This window comes from Gallinula chloropus (genome assembly GCF_964237585.1).
Source record: "Gallinula chloropus genome assembly, chromosome: 1".
Classification (NCBI taxonomy): Eukaryota; Metazoa; Chordata; class Aves; order Gruiformes; family Rallidae; genus Gallinula; species Gallinula chloropus.
Window position 1 is genome coordinate 132,145,097 of NC_140085.1, and position 17,339 is coordinate 132,162,435.

The following is a 17,339-nucleotide window of genomic DNA, read 5'->3' on the forward strand; positions in this document are numbered from 1 at the left end:
CTATAATTCCGCCTATGGTTATGACAATACATAGTGAAGGTCGGGTCTGAACTGAACAATATATAGCACTTTTGTTGTATTACTCCATATCGGACAACAGTTACACATGAAGGAAGGAAAATGCATCATCAGCATGCTAGGTGTGGTATGCATTTAGAAAAGCAAAAATATATATATCGTATCCAGAAGCAATGTTCATTCACTCTTAACTATCCTGGGGGAACAAGGTCCTTGCTGTGAGGAATGCTATCATAGTTTGGATACCCAAATTTTCTATGGGACTTCACACTGCGTGGTTGAAGTCATAACAAGCATCTGTTTGGGAGCACTTCAAGTCTACTTGAGGCTTATGACTTCGGTGGCCCAAACCGTCCTCTCAGGGCAGGAGCCCCAGGTCTCTGGAGAGGCTAAAGAGAGGGAGGTGTCTCCGCAGCATTGAGCTGTTCCCTCAGTGCCACAAAACGCAAGTACCAGTAGTTAAGCCATGGGAAGTACAGTCCATGTACCAGCACAAAGCTTTCCTGTCAGAGGGAAGAGATATGTGTAAGGGTTTATCCAGTTGCCAGTACTTCACTAATATGGCTGTCGTTTCAAGAAGGTTTTGTCCCAATAACTTAATTTTTATGTGCACTACTCTCCACTTGACCACCGAGAGGCAAGGCAGTAGGGTGCTGTCAGCTGTTTCTAATAGAAGCCTAAAAAGGCTTAAAGTCAAGTCCTCCTCTCCCCCAAAACCCTAAAGTATCCCGTCAGGTATAAACCCTTCAGTTTCTTTGGCAACTCTGCAACCGTCTTGAGCCTTCAACACTCAACCCATCTTCAGTTCCCGGCCCCCTCTGCGGCCTGGGTTAGGCAGGTTGTTGAAAACAACCACGAGGCACACCAAGTATTTGCTGTCCTCAGTCAAGGATTACAAGCGCACCGTCTCCACTCCTACCCGAAGATTTAGGTACTGAATAAATTGATTGTTTCTCTGTGTACATCCTGCTCGGTTTTAGTCTGCTGCAATCCCTACAGGCAATTAGCTCAGCTCAGTCAGGGGAGAGAAAAATCCAACACTTATGACCACAAAGCTCCTACGCTGGGCAAGGATCGTACAGGCAAACAGCGATGTCTTTTATGTCCCTTTTCTCCAGCTCCTAACATGATTCTGTTTCCTGTGCCTAGAGAGAGATTTCCCACAAACAGGTGGAAGGATACAAGCAGCAGTCTTTTACAGGCAGCTCAGTTTGCAGGGCGCTGGCTGTTCTGTACTAACTCCTCACAGGGACAGCGAACACTTAACACACACGTAACACAGAAATCAGCACATACCAGATAAGCTTTACTTCTCTTTCTATTTGTACTCGGTACGCATCCGGGTGTTGCAGCAGTTCAGAGGGACAGAGTAGCTAGAGTACTTGACATTCACACCTTATATAGGGCTTTTAATTTTCTGAAGCTTAGCACACAATAAACTAAAGTTCCTTTATTAGGAAGAAACATTTTTAATGTGCAAGAACACTTTATTTGAAACTCAAATGTATCTGGTGCCCTACTGGAAATGCTTGTCAGCTCTATGATCAATTAGCACCTTCTAAAGGGAACTCTCACTTTGTTTTGGGAGTTTCGCTATTTTTCCCTCTGCTGCTCGATCTCTTTTTACCCCTGCTCCTGGATCGAGAGGAACTCCGGCTTCTGCTCCTACTGCGTGTTCGACTATGGCTTCTGCTGCGACTGCGGCCCCTCCTCTTCCTCCCCCTGCTGCGAGACCTCCTCCTCTCCCGGCTCCGGGACCTGCCAGACCGGCGCCTCCGCTTGTTCTTGCGGCGGTTCTTTTTCCGCTCCGACTCTCCGTTTCTCCGGTAGGAGTGGTCCGGGCTGGGGCTGCCCCTTCTCCGTGACCGGCTGTAATAGTCGTCTCGATGGCTCGATCTGTTCCTCCTCTCAGAGTTTTTAGACAACTGATTAGTCCGCTCAGGAGAAAGACGTATGTCTCTGTTGGCCTCCCAAAACTCATTGTTGGGATTTTTGAATACATGAAGAAAGTTGCAGTGTTTCCCTCGGGGACACTTCTGCCTTTCAAACAAGCCTGCAACACATCAGGGGTTGCTTTTTGGTTTTTCTTTTTTAAATACATGAACCACACCTGTTAAATCTCTTTGTTATCTACCTACCAGAAAGCAAGCTGTTTAACTGAATTTTGCTGCTTCAAACAGAGAAAACATGCACCTGATGCCCTACCAATTTCATTCACACAAGATTATTTTTCAATATGTCCTTTTCTTGGATTACTTTTTAACAGCTATGAAGGTTTTAACTTAAAACAATTTCCATAAATAATTTACCTATATTTACATTCTTACATGAAGGTACTAAAGTCAAATGTGACAGTTACTGCTACAAACTGTTGATGATTCAAAAACTGCTGTTGCTTTCTGAACAGAGAAATTAGTACTTGCTGTACTTCCACCTTAAAATTATTGTTTCCAAAGCCAGGATCCAAACTTCCTTTTCCAGTCCAAGGCCAATCCACGAGAACGATTCGCACACTACATGACACGGTACAAGGATTCCCTTTCTTTCCTAGATCTACACAAGCAAGTTAGCCTATTTGTCTCCAAACACAAATCACAGCATCACAGAATGGGCTGGGTTGGAAGGGACCCCAAGGATCACAGAATTCCAACATCCCTGCCACAGGCAGGGCCACCAACCTCCAGGCCTGGATCTACACATGAAACGAACTGGAACATTATGCAAACCTGAAAGCTACAAGCTAATTCCCTCTTTTTTTGCTTCTGTAAGTACTCTTCCAATACAACACGTTCCCTTCTCCGAGCCCTGATGTGACTTACCACATATAGCAGTTTTCCACCTTGTCACAGGACAAAATTCACAATGAAGCTGTCGGCCTGCGTACCATCGTCCGCTGAATAGAGCAAGAGCTGCCTGGCAGTCCTTCTCCCTTTAAAAAGGAAAAAAGCCACACACAGCATTACCATCCTCATACAGCCATTACAGATCTTCCTTACCGATTTCAGGCTCCCATCACAGCAGGGGAACAAAGCTTAGTAAGACTGCGAGTACTTACGACTGGTACTGGACATAGACATTTCCTCGCAGGTGAGGCTCGTAGTTGCAGCTGACCTACGGGGAGGGAAACCTGCAGTCAGTACAAGGGAAGGTTTTTGCTCTACAGCAGCTTGGGCACATTGAGATGGCAGCCATTCTGGTTTGTGACAGCTCATCAGCGTAAACTTACACGTGATTTTCTTCTGAACACTTAGTTTTAGCCAACTAAAAGGTTCCTAGAGCCATGCTCTGATTAACACTGGGACCTCTGCTTCACTCAGTTCACGTAACAGCTTGTACTCAACTGTCTTGCACTGGTCTGGGCCAACCCTACTGTGCAACAGCCAAATACTGTTCTCAAAACACTTGTAGTATCCTCATGGGGAAGTGTGGGATTCGTTACAGTAAGAGACTCTTCGGAGCAATTTTGCTTCACAGCATCCCTGTGAGATGAGTTAGAAAAGCTGAAGTCACTAGCTTTCACTGTACACTTCCAAAATGCCTTTTTTTCATACTGACTTAGCATGCAAGTGTATCCAAAGCTCTCAAAAACAACACAATTTAACTTAAAAAAAGCTTGTTGGTCGCTACAAAGTGTTCTGGCATGGGCAGGGCCAAGCTGGGCAGAACCCTGTTCTCCACGGGTGAACTGCAAGCCCAGCCTCTCCTGCCCCTAGACCCCTTCCAATATCCACACCAGGCCAGGCAAGCAGCTCCTTTCCTCACCGAACCCTGGCCGACCCTCGGGGAGTACCTCTCACTGCACTGGGTCAGGCACGGGCTTCGGACTGGAACAAGCAGTGGTACTGTGACATACTAGAGCAGTCTGACTGTCTGAGATAAACACTGACACAAGAACAAAGGAGAATGTTTCAAACATCTCACCACGGATGCTTTTAGGTGGAGAAAGAAGCATGTTTATTAAGGATCTTCCAGGTGCTGGAGCAGCTTCCCAGAAAGAATAGCAAGAGTAAAACCCTGGGCTACACTGGAAAGGGGAGTCAACTGGAGAGAGCTGCGTATCATCTGACTCTAAATGGGAGCAGAGACTCAAACGCAGGTAAGAGCCCTGCAACCACCTTGCCATTTCTAAGCATCTGCAGTGTAAGGCGTGTACCCCTGAGAGCTGTACTACAGCTGCACAGCCACTCCAGAAGCTGAGCTCAAAGCTCTCACCCTGTTGCTAGTCACAGGGACCCATGTACGTGCAGCTCTGCCCAGCTGCGTGTGACAGCAGCGACTCAGAGGCCAGGATCGGAGCTGGATGGCAAGGCACCCCTTCAACTCGCCCTTCACTGGAAACCTACATTCCCATCTTGGGAGGGCAGAGCACAGCTTCTCAATATCCTGTGGGTCCAAATACAGAGGGGATGCTTCCCCAAACCAGTGAAGGTTTCTTACCTATAAAGCTCATTATGCAACTACTGAGAATTCACTTTTTCTACTGTCCTCCTGTTTGAAATGCTGATACAACCTCAGTTCTGAGGCAGCTGTCAGAAGATGGAAACAAAAGGAGAAGAGACACTGCGTGCCTCCTGGTGACTGCAGGAAAATGCTCCGGAATGGCAGGCAGAAAGGGATGCTGCAGTAGGTTCTGCTACAAGGAGATTTCACCATCCAAGCTGTATATTTTGGGGCAACATGGGGCTCCATCTACAGGTCCCTTATCTTCCCCCATACGAAATCAAAATACAAATTGGAAAATTCAGCAAAGAACATTCAGCAAACCAAATGCAGAAACTAAGGATGGATGGCAAATCACACCACCATTTACCTGGCTTACCTTTTTTCTAATTCCTCCTACTGAAATATCTACTGCCTTTTCAGTTCACCATCGTTTGATCTCATCTTATCCAACCAGTCCTAAAATGACCACTGTTGGGATGCATAGTCCAAATACATTTTGTACCCCCACTGTTTCATTTCTTAGGCACATATACAATAACCCTGATATATTTACATTTTCTAACACTCTCAGCAGACCGTGTCTAGGGCTAAATGAAGAAGGGGCTGTGGGGTAAACAGATTGCAGAGCAGCATGAATAACTGTTCAGGAGAATGGGAGAGGAGTTTCACCCTGAGTAAGACAACGCTAACAGCAGTGACAAGTTTCTAGGTGACATGAGATACAGTTTGTTGTAAGGACACTGTCTAGTTCTCTAATGGATGTGGGATTTTAGCTAGGGCACGCTGGACAGAATTCCTGTTAAGGCTAGTAAAGCACAACTTACATAGTATATGTTAGATATTTAACACGTGGTAACACACAGGTGCATACCTTAAACTGAACCACCTTCCCCACGTTCTGAAACTCCGGGAGCACGTCCTCGTAGAACTCCAAGAACTGCTGGTAGGTCTCCTCGTCGCTGTACTCCAGACTGGCATCCGTGTCGTAGTCATCCCGCCGGCACTGCTCCATGCCAAAGGTAATGAACATCCCTCGGACTAGTAGTGTCTTACTCGACGTGGGGTAGTTGTGCTTGCGAGAGCACCTGGGCGTTTGCAGTGGGGAAAGCGGAGGGAAAAGGTCAGCGCCTCCAGCAGAAGAGGCCCTGGTTGAAACTTGAGACTCCTGCCATTTTGACAGCTGTTACGAAGGAAAATCACTAAGTGGAAGATGAACTCGTTTCAATTATTAAAACACATCTTTGGGAAGTGAGTTTGTGTATGATCTTAATGGGTTTTGTGGTACATAGATAGAACCTGGCTGGAAAAAGCCTGCCTGCAAAAGCTACGGGCACCAGCAACACAGCGAGGGCTACAGCGATTTGCTCTAGGCTACTCGGTTTTGATGCGCCCTCCATTTCTGAAGGGCTGCACAGAAAGACTACTGACAATCTCCTCAGACACTGTAGAGCAAGTCCCTGCTCTTCCTTCTGCAAAGTGGACAACTTTCAACTGGAGTTGTTCTCACCACAGTGGGGGAGCGGGGAGAGGAAGAACATTTAGCCCTGACGCTGGATGAGTATGAGATCGGTATTTTTCCACTTTAAAAAAAAATCCTTCTCATAAGTAAGTCTGATCCTAATCTATGTCTTCTCAGCAGCCACAGATCTCCCTCATCATCCATCACATTCAGGCTACCTCTCCCACATGCTGAAACACAGTTCTTCCCCACAAACCTTCAGGCTTTAGCCTCCCTGTTTATTTTACTGTGCTTTAAGATCTCGGTTTTAAACACTTCCCTGAGCAACTGGGTCACACACTCTCCACCACATTTCTCCTTTTCATGACATGATCAGAAAAACAGTCAGACTAGTCTACTCTTTGTCTAGCACTGGCAAAGCACAGCCAAATTGGAGGGAGGTCAAGTCTCAAAACAGGCAATTACAACCCAGACTTCAGATTCAGAAAGTTTCTTTCCACACTAAGTCAGTCAGACGCTGACTCTCCCTTTCTGCTTGGCACCTCAGAATTCAAAGAACAACCAACAGAACCCAAAGTACACAACTAAAACTGGAGACAAATAATTTGATTTTTTACAAAAAAAAAAATAAATTAGAAGCTGCCTCATTTCACTGTTCTGTTTAACAATGTACCTCAAAACATTATAACTAGCCAGCATTGTCTGCACAGAAAATAAGCACAGCATGAGACAGAACAAAAGGAACCCCAAGGAATCACAGCCCGTCAGGGGTTGGAAGGCACCCCTGGAGATCATCTAGTCCAACAACCCTGCCAGAGCAGGATTGCCTGGAGCAGGTTGCACAGGGCAGTGTCCCAGCAGGTTCTGAATCTCTCGAGAGGACACTCCTCCCTGGGCAAGGAAAATGAATGACCCAGAATCCACTACAAAATATTAGGGTTTGAATTACTCAGGAAATTAATAGCAGTGAACTCATCCAGTTTCAACTTCAAGGCATACTGAGCTTTGCAAGATTCATCAGTTATTTATTGGTAACTGACTCTCAGTTTTTCACCACTACAGTCCATTGCAGCTTCCAATCCATTCTTCCAGTTCTTACCCTAGCTGCGTTCAGTCCTTCAAATATGGGCAGCACCAGGGGTTAAAATGATCAGAGTATGAAGGAGACAGGTAAGTGAAGAGGAGGAAGGAAGATGGAGAGGTAGCTGAGATCCACTACACGTGAGAGTAGGGCAGATTATGAAGTTTCTCAGTATTTATTGACCAAGCCTATTTGCAGTTAAAGGCAAAACTGGTTTTTATCCAATCCATAATTAATCCACGGAGGTCCCTGCTATTAAAGACCTCCAAAATGAAAATACTGCAAAGATTACAAAGGACTAAACATCTGAAAAGCAAAAATGCTGCCTGCAGTGAAAAAGCTGGCCAAAGTCTTGTTTAGGAATTCAATGCATATTTTAGAATAGAAAAAGGGTGTGGACTGGAAGCTCCCACAGGATTAAGTTCTCACATAATTATCCACAATATTATACATCACAGAAATTACCCCTAAGATAAGGAAAGCTGTAATTGATGAACCTCATGTTTCAGTGATACAAACTGGTAAAACAGCCTTACTAATTTGAGCTGAAGATTCAAGTACTGAGTATCAGACTCTTTCCCTACTGAGACATTTTTTTATTCCCACACAAAAAACTTCAGGGATTTTCTAGCTGGATGCTGCATTCGGATCATTAATGGTCACTGATGAACCTGTATGTCACAGGCCCATTTACACTTCTGGTCTCCATGTCCTCTGCCAACAAGTTTTGCCATTAGTTTCATATAAGTACTTATTTTTTTAAAGGCTGGTAAGCACTTGAGACACTTAATTGAACTGTTTCATAATAAAAGTATATAATCCTTCCCATCCTACTGATGAGTTCAATGCTTATTCACCACAGCCCTCTTCCACCACCTCTTTGAAAGCAGAGTCCAGATGAGCTGGCCACTTCTCCTGCAGAAGCTGTTCCTCATCTCTGATCACCTTTTTAACCTTCTCTGTTCTTGCTTTTTACTGTATTTCCATTCTGAGACAGGGCACCCATAACAGTATATCAAGAATGAACGTATTGTGCATTTAAACTACACAAACAGGACAAGCCTGGAAGCTACACAACACCTTTCCCAACTGGGCAGCTGCACCTAAACTTGCTTTAGTCCATCTGAGATTTCCTTTGTATTTTTTGGATGATGCAGCAAATGCAAATTAGCAAGATAAAAACCCAACATCTGACATACCAGGCCTGTACCAGTAACAGAAATCAAATACATTGTCTGAATATAATTGTGCATGTATGAAAGTTAAGGAAAAGTCAGTTTGACCAGTGTCATCAGAATGCACCGTAACAATAACAGCTCCATTCCAGCCAGGCAACTCTACTGCTCTTGATGTCTCGTTCTATCATGAATAACAGAACCGCATCCAAACACATGAGAGTAATTTATACAGCAATTTCTCTTCAGCTTGCACAGGACCTAATGAAGCTGCTTCCCTTCCACCTCTCTGCTGGTAAATACTCAATCGATTACCTGTCTCCAAATCGGCAGGAACCTGTTTTAATATAGAACGGGCAATTCGCTCTGTCCTTCTCCGTTCCTATGTTCTCCGGGGGCTCTGGGTTATGCCAGGACACACCGTTCTCCAGCTGTGGAAAGCACATGACAATACACAGAGATTAACAAAGAATTAAAAAAATGTAATGTCCAAATAAAACTACCGCATCCACACGCAGCTCAGAGGGCAGTGTTCCCACAAGGAAAGCTGACTCTATTTTAAGCATTGTTTCACAAAGCTGCCCCACGCCTTGGCCTCGGGTGATGGAAAACACTTCTCTTGGTCATCATTCAGTTTTAAGAACAAAACTATAATATTTATAACTTTTTAACAAAAGACCCACTAAACTGGATGCTCTCTTTGGCTAAAGGAAAAGCTGCTTAAGATTTTACAACCACAAGAGCTGCAATATATTTGCTCCTCAAACAGGAATTTCATGTGTTACCCATGAGAGTGACATGCACTGGGAGAGGTTTTTCCCGTTCAGCTAAGCCTGTCACCTACTTCACTCCGGGACCTGCTGAGCAGCACATTATACACCTGGCAGACAGAAAGCCAGGGACTACTCACTTACCTCAGTAAGGTTGTCATCATTGCTTTTTATGCAGCCAGAAAAGGCTAAAATAAAGTAACATGCCAAAGGCCAGAATTTAAAAAAATGAAAATAAAAATTCATAGCCAGCAGTGGAAGTAAAAGCCTCCATACCAATCCTCTTGGGCCAGTACAGTTCCTCTGATTCAGAATGGGATTATCAAGTTGCAAGCCTTGACCGACTACAAACACAACACTCATTTTAAAAAGGGAATTTTCATTTTGTTAGATCTGTCTTTCATTTTAAAGATCTGTAAAGCTGACTAGCCTAAGTTCTTGTTTTAAATCTATTGAAAACTCTGTTTATTTACGAGCAGCATTTGACCCTGATCCCAGTTCTGTTCATGACTTTCTTGGCCATAATTTTTTCTCAACAGAACAGCACTGTCACTTCAACAGTAACTGACTGAACCCAGAACAAATACTATAATGAAGCCTCCAGTGTACACTCCCGCGTATCACTTTGCAGACGTGTCTGCTAACACATCCAGGTAGTAGTTGAGAGCATTTTTCTACCCAAGTTGTGACACAGGGATTTCCCTACCCAAATAACTGTTTGGACACAATTTGGAACTGAATGCAGTTCCAGCATAGCCACATCAGTCAACGTACAAGTGGTTAACCAGAATAATTTTTGGATTCATCCTAGTGATTGAAGCAGAACAAGACTCTTCAGCAGTTTAACCATATGACAGGTTTAAAAAAACAAATTACTTTTTAAAGCAATATGAAAAATTGAATCCATCCTCTTTAAAATACAAATAAAACCTGCAGTTGTCTTTACTACAGGCCACCACCTTGAGATCCATGCTCTTCCAGGCACCCGAGCAGTCAGCTTGTCCCTCCCCCACCTTCCCCCCCTCTTAGGGATCTATGCCCTCCTCCACCACTGAATCCTTTTATTTAGAGCCTGCCATCTGCTTAAAAAGACCAGTTTGTCTTGCCACCCAGAAGGACTGACAGATTGATTTAGATTTCCAACTCCCAAATAAACCATCACCCACGGTGGGTTACCAGCACTGCAGCAGCACCTCCAGACCCGTTTTGACTCGGGTCTCCTGAAGAGGAATCAGCATGCACAACGGCACCGCCACCAGCCAGCCAGGAACGCGCCCAGTGACGCTCCACCCAGCAAATAACTGTTTACAGCTCATGCAAGCCACTGCATATTAAATTTATTCAGGCCATTAGGCTCTTGAGAGCAGATGGACAACATGCTAGAAGGCAAGCAGCGGATGGCAATTAAATTACTTTCCAGTTCTTTTTCAAACAAGCTCCGAGCATCCATACCTGGCTTTCAGCTTGATCCAGCATCCTCTGCACAGCTGCCTATAAATGGTGCAAACACAGGACTAGTGAAAACCCTGAGGACAAGCAAAACATCTGGTTTCTTCAGTTAAGAACCTAATTTACAATACTTAATGATTGCACGTAATAAAAGTTGGATGGGGTTTGCTTTAAAAATGGAAATTTTTACTTTTGCTCTGTAGCAATTCCCACTCTACAAAGCTGTTAAAGGATACACCAGACAAGACCCTCATGTAGATGATTTTCTAATCTAAATGCTAGACAACTTCAGAAGTTTCATTTTCTTCTTTTTCAAAACTATACTTGAACCACTCGGTACTTAAATAAGTACTCAGCCTGGTTACAATTAAGTCCATAATCATTTAGTTGCACTGAGGATTTTAACTCAGAACATTTCATGTAACACACTGTTAAAGCAATACATGGAACTGTTAAGAAACGATGATATCAAGCTCACTGCATCTAGCATTCCAAGCATAGGAAAAACAACAATGCTTTCTTCCCCTTCCTTCTTCTGAGTGGGCTGAGCAAAACAATAAAGTCACTCTCCAAAACTGACTGGAAATTAGTTCCAACAAATTATCTGAAGAAGTTCCAAGAAAAAAACCCTACAACCCAGAACATTTAAACACAACCAATGCAAGAAAATATGCTGGCATTGTTCTCATCTGGAAGAGAATTCAATTTAAAAAGAGAAAGAACAAATAAAATAGAGGAGTGCAGTCCAAGATCAGGACCCAGACAGCATCTGGTACTGATCATCAACTATATCAAACATTATCTACTCCACTAAAAAAAAAAAAAAAACTAAACAAAAAACCCCCCACCAAACCAGAAAAATCTATTTTTTTCATCTTAGGGAGGGATTCTTTTTAATGTGTAAGTCAGAATTTGAATAAACTGCTGTTTCAAGAGACAGACCAAACTACTTTCTGCTGCTGAAATGGGTGGCTCCACTCCCAGCTGGGTACCCAGTTTCCCTCTGGGTGCTTCTCAATGGCCTCTGTGGGGCAATTTAACTCACTAAACCAGTAACCCAGCAAAAACCAAACCAAAACAAACCATAAAGAAAGCAGCTTCCATCTAGTTCAGGGAACTACATTAGCCCACTGAGGGCTTGGGCAAACCCAAACACAAGGAGAGGGAAGAAACAAAATCCTGCCATTACCATGGTTCAACTCTCTTGGAACTATACCTCAACCTAACGAAGGACACGAGCACCATTTCCTTTCCCTACTCTGCAAAGAGAGAAACGGACACTTAACACAAGACGAAGTACAACAGGAAATACAACAACTGCTCTTATTCATTTGTCATGCAAGAGCTGTGTAATCACTGGCACAAAACACTACCAAATGCAGGAGAGAATACTGTTTGTGCACGTCTCTCCTCCTGCTGTGGCTACCAGACCAGCAGCAAGACACCTGCCAGGGAAATGACTGGAATCTCTTGTGAACGTGGAGAAACTAAAACGACCAGGTCCTAGGAAGCTGCACCCTTTGCTGGTGATTTCTGTGTTGGATTTATGGACATCTTACATCCAGGTCATTCAACTTCTAAAACTTAAGACCAATGTACTGTTAACAGAAATATTATCAAGGACTGGTATCTTCAGTGTTGTTCTTTTCTCCACCCAAGGAGCTCTGAGAAAAAGATACGTCCTGTTGGATGAGTCAGGTAAAGAAGAGCTGTAACGTATCTTTTGATTAACTGTGTTAAGGAACAGCAGCAACGTCATTCCATATCCCACATCCTCCTCAGACCTTTTCTTCACAGCTGACTGTGCTCAGCTGAGCAGGGGTTATCTTCAACACACGATGCAACCAGGGCACGTTCAGAACCTGCATTCACAGCGTGCCTCTGTGTTTAACTGACGTGAAAAATTACATACTATGAACAGCCAGGTGTGTTAAAACTAGTTATCCTTCCAGGGACACAGATCCTCTAGCAGTGAGAGGCAGTTTCCAGAATTTAGACAGAATGGAGAGAAGGAACAAACACATTTACACGTCTGCTAATGAGAGTAACATCCCTCTTCAACATGCAATGGCTGTTGCATCTGATAACATAAGAGGATATGTAACATGTTTATCCTCCCACTGCCAGGAATCACCTCTTTCTCTCTCTTCTCCTGCTGCTTCTGCTGTGCCACTTCTCTATCTTTTCTTTGCTGCTCTTCCCATTCTTCTTTGATCTTCCTCTTTATGATAAAAAAACAGAGAAAGAAAAAATGCTTTCTAATCAGTCAAATTCAATACTATGATCTTGTATTACAACTCCTTGACCATTAAATTTTCACCCAGTTACCATAAGCAACTAAATTCCTGGATAAAAACCTTTTAAAGAGTCTTTTCCCCCCACCCCCTTTCTTTTTAACTTTGCTCTTCTAGAATGGAAGAAAAGAAGAGCTTATGCTTTCAAACATACCAACATCAAGAAAACTGGGTCCACTAAATAACAGTACAAGATACCACACCAAGTCTTCCTCACTGCCAGACACAATTTTAACACTCAGTTTATCCATTACCTCTTCCTCTTCTTGACGCTTCCTTGCAGCCTCTTCTTTTTCTTTCTTAAGCTTGAACTCTTCTTGGGCTTTTTCTTCTCTCAGCAGCCACTGCTCATGTAGCTTTTGTCTACCAAGGAAACCAGATACTACTTAGACAAAACGTAAAAACTACCCAGAACTGACGCGATTGTCATGCATACAATTAAAATTAGTTAGTTCTGCAATAATTACAGCTTATCTGATCTTCTTAAAGAGACAGCTGATCCCAGAGGAAGGTTTTAGAGAAAAATGACAAAGCCTGAAATATACACAAAGGATTCTATTTTACAGAATATACCAAAACTTTTCAAAGTATCAAAATGGATTTTACTGCAAATGTATCTGCTGCATATATGCCATTTTCTAAACTCTTCACCTTTCTGCCTCAAGTTTTTTTTCTTCTTCTTCCTCCTCGTCCTCTTCTTCCAGCTCCTCCTCTTCCTCCTCAGAGACCGATTCATCTTTTTCTGTAGCTTCTGAGAAAAAACACAAAACAATCCATCTAAATAACTGGATGTTACAGCCAGCAAGAATGCCTAAAATTAGATCCTTTGATAAAACAGAGAGAAAAGAAAATCACCACAAGTTCTGTTAACAATACAAACCACGTTGGAGTTACCTGAGTCCCTGAGCTTGGCAAGTGCCTGACGCTTTTTTTTCCGCTTCTCCTTCTTCAGAATCGCTCTGTACTTCTGATGGCTGAAGATGAGAAAACATTATTCACATTAAAACAGCCAAACAGCTAAGTTTTCCTGTCATACACGTCATCACTTTACATCAGCAGCACAATACCCCACAAAAACATTTCAAGAGCTATTCATATGAAACAGTGCCTCTACAGGGACACCTGACATCACAGGGAAACCTGCAGTTACACTGGTAGAGCTGCACGTGGACAGCAGCAATGTTCACATTTGGACACAACACACAGGGTCTCATCCTGAGCTCTGAAGTACTTGACATTATAGCCAACTCCATGAAATCTCCCTCAGCTCAGCTCCTGAAGGTTGGTCACCAGGTAAGATTAGGGGAAAAAAAATTGAGGATCTCCTACCCTATAGTTTTGGCACACCTGTCAGCACATTCTTACCTTCCTCTCTTTTACAGGGTATGAAATTTTCAGTCCCTTCCCTTCTCCCTTGATATTCTTTGTAGGCATCAGTCTTAATGTATAGATGCCTGCAAAACACACTTAACAAGCACCATGGATAACACTCAGGTCTCTTCTTCTGCTACTGAAGTTTGACCAGAGTCACCCTTGCTTTTCCAACCACCCTGCAAGGCTGCCTACAAGCAGCACCGTGCTTTCATTACGGTTAAAACCCCTCTAGGTATCTGAAGGCCTCTTCATAGTGACCCTTTTCTGTCACTTTTCATTCCAGCTTGTCTCTTCCTAGTCAGTTCATAATGGAAAAAGAGTAGACTGATGGTCTCCAGCTCTTGTCATTCTGCCACACCAAATACTGTCAGGAGATCAAAATCTTCCTGTTTCAAAGCATGTAATTTCAAGAGATTCCATAGGTATAACTCAGATTGCCAAAACCTCAACCGCATCTCTAAGCTGGGGTTCAGGGTTACTCACCATGTTGCTATCTGCACACCTGTGCACGCCACCAGTAACACCATGGCGGCCATCCTGGCATCAGAACACTTGCCTTTAAAGACCAATGCCTGACTGCGTGCCTTGCCCACCTCTGAGACTTCTATCTCTGACCAAGCAAGCCTACTGACTCCTGCAGTGTCTCCTGCCTGAAACGAATCTGCTCAGAGGGTGGCTAGGGGGTACCAGCGAGCATACCCCCTCCCCAGTTCCCAGGATTTCCTAGGTGCTCTCGAAGCCCAGGAAAAAGAGAAAGGAACTCTGCTCGTTCTCAGGTCACAGCAGCACCCGAGGAAGCGGGCATAAAGCTGAGGCACAAGGGACAGCGGCAGCCCTGCTGCTAAGGGCTGGGGCTCTCCTCCTCCTCCAGCCAAACAGCACTGACCAGCAACGCCACTCCAGCAAGTGTGGAGCATACGGGGCTTCCAAAAAACTTGAGAGACCAGGACAGGGGATCCCGTCCCCTGCGGAGAGGATGGGGCACGGCATTTATCCAGACACACACAGGCCAGCTGCCTCCCCGCGCCGTGGCCTTCGCGGAGCCTCACACTGCCCCGCGGCCGCCGCCGCCTCTTCCCCCCAGCCAGCGGGGCGCCGACCCCCGCCAGCAGCGCGGGCAGGCGGGACGCAGCACAGGCCCGGCAGCTGCCGCCCGGGGCACAGCAGAGGCAGCGGCTCACCCCGCGGCCGGGCCGCCCACCCGCACCGGCTGAGCCAAGCGCCGCCGCGCCCCCCCACCACCCACCCACCGCGGCCCCGCCCGCTTCCGGCCCCGCCTCGGGCACCCCCCTCGGCTCCGCTCGCCGCCCCCCGGCGCCAGGCTGCGGTCTCAACCGCCGCCCCCCACGGCCAGCGGCTCGCGTCCCGCACCCCCCTGCGCAGCGGCGGCCTGTCGGCCATGGCGCTACCGCACGTAGCTGCGCCACTCCCAGGCCCGGCCGCGCGGCGGCCTCAACTTCAGCCGCCGCGCGGCCGGGCGGCCTCGGCCGGAGCTGGACCGTAACCGTCCTCAGGGATCCCCGGGCCCTTCCCCTTCTCCCTGGGGGCAGCGAGAAGAGCCGGCGCCAGCCGCAGCCCCGGCCTTACCTCAACTTCCCCAGAGGGGACTCGGGCAGCAACATGGGCGCCGCCATCTTGCGTTACCAAGGGGATGTCACGTGACCCCGCGGCGGAAGGGCGCAAAATCCCTTCCGGCTGCTGCGCACAGGCGGGGCAGCAGCGAGGGGCGGGGCGGGGCGGGACGGGAAGAGCGCGCGAACCCACCCACCCATCCACCCACCCACCCATCCACCCATCCACCCACCCATCCACCCATCCACCCATCCATCCACCCACCCACCCATCCATCCATCCATCCATCCATCCATCCATCCATCCATCCATCCATCCATCCATCCATCCATCCACCCACCAACCCATCCATCCATCCATCCATCCATCCATCCATCCATCCATCCATCCATCCATCCATCCACCCACCAACCCATCCATCCATCCATCCATCCATCCATCCATCCATCCGTCCGTCCGTCCGTCCGTCCATCCAGGCTGTGGGGCTGCTTCGTGACCGGTGGGCAGAGCAGGGCACGGCAGGACAGGGCAGTCAGCTCAGCTCAGTTCGGCTCGGCTCAGCTCAGTTCAGCTCAGCTCAGCTCAGCTCAGCACCACGCAGTAACCAGCACGGGACGGTGACTGAGTGGGGTCCTTCGTCGGGGCAGGCGGAGGCACCCACCGCCCCCAGGCGACTGGTGCCGGGTTGTTGAGGAGAGTGCAGGGAGGCATGGGGCGGGGGAGGGAATGGGGGGCGTGGGGAGCGGTTGGGGGTCGTGGTTATCTAGCTGCCTCCCCGGGCGGGGGTGGTAACCGTTTGAAGGTGCCGCGGTATGCAGCCGGGGGAAGGACAGCCGCCTCTGTCTGGGTGGACATGGCGCACTGGCGGAGGTGCTCTCAGTGTGCTCCTCGGCTGCCGGAACCACCCCTGCAAAGTTCAGAAATCAGGGCAAACGTCCGCTAGGCAGGCAACATAAGGGTGAATTATTCCTAGCTCGATGGGCCCATGACACCCCAGGTCATCAAGGAAGAGACAGAACATATGGATGGGCTCGTGATCGAGGGGTGGGCTTGACCATGGACGCTACCTCACAGGTTGTCCATGAATGTGAGACGTGTGCTGCAATCAAGCAAGCCGAGTGGTTAAAGCCCTTTTGTTATGGAGGGCGGTGGATGAACTATAAATATGGGGAGGCCTGGCAGATTGATTACATCACCCTCCCACGAACCCGCCATGGCAAATGTTACGTGCTTACAATGGTGGAGGCCACCACTGGCTGGCTAGAAACATATCCCGTACCCCATGCCACTGCCCGGAATACAATCCTGGGCCTTGAAAGGCAAGTCCTATGGCGACACGGCACCCCAGAAAGAATTGAGTCAGACAACGGGACTCATTTCTGAAACAATCTTATAGACATCTGTGCCAAAGAGCATGGCATTGCGTGGGTGTACCACATTCCTTATCATGCACCAGCCTCTGGGAAAACTGAGAGATATAATGGGCTCTTAAAGACTACCCTGAAAGCAACGGGTGGTGGCACCTTCAAACATTGGGATGCACATTTAGGAAAGGCCAAGTGGTTAGTTAACTCTAGGGGATCAACAATCGAGCTGGCCCTGCCCAGTCAAAATTTCCACATACTGTAGAAGGAGACAGAGTCTCAGTGGTGCGTATGAAGAGTATACAAGGGAAGACGGTTTGGGTTATCCCTGCTTCAGGCA

General features: G+C 46.6%; 1 protein-coding gene across 1 annotated transcript; it reads right to left on the reverse strand.

The window, feature by feature from the left end:
• Positions 1-1,351: 1,351 nt before the first annotated feature.
• On the reverse strand, positions 1,352-15,714 carry ZRSR2 (zinc finger CCCH-type, RNA binding motif and serine/arginine rich 2). The gene is made up of 11 exons (XM_084278721.1): positions 15,651-15,714; positions 13,584-13,663; positions 13,341-13,440; positions 12,944-13,052; positions 12,530-12,616; positions 10,399-10,437; positions 8,492-8,607; positions 5,333-5,546; positions 3,074-3,129; positions 2,838-2,947; positions 1,352-2,071 (listed from the first exon to the last, which is right to left on the reverse strand). The coding sequence occupies exons 1-11, from the start codon at positions 15,695-15,697 to the stop codon at positions 1,590-1,592; spliced, it is 1,440 nt and encodes a 479-aa protein (XP_084134847.1). The 5' UTR covers positions 15,698-15,714; the 3' UTR covers positions 1,352-1,589.
• Positions 15,715-17,339: the final 1,625 nt, after the last annotated feature.

What these genes read in the sequence shown, in the direction of transcription:
- ZRSR2 (XM_084278721.1), bottom strand. Translation starts at nt 15,697, where the DNA reads ATGGCGGCGCCCATGTTGCTGCCCGAGTCCCCTCTGGGGAAGTTGAG. An exon ending in AAAAAACTTGAGGCAGAAAG is followed by an intron (nt 13,053 to 13,340) that starts GTGAAGAGTTTA and finishes TTTCCTTGGTAG; the next exon opens with ACAAAAGCTACATGAGCAGT. An exon ending in TGGATCAAGCTGAAAGCCAG is followed by an intron (nt 8,608 to 10,398) that starts GTATGGATGCTC and finishes TGCTTTCCACAG; the next exon opens with CTGGAGAACGGTGTGTCCTG.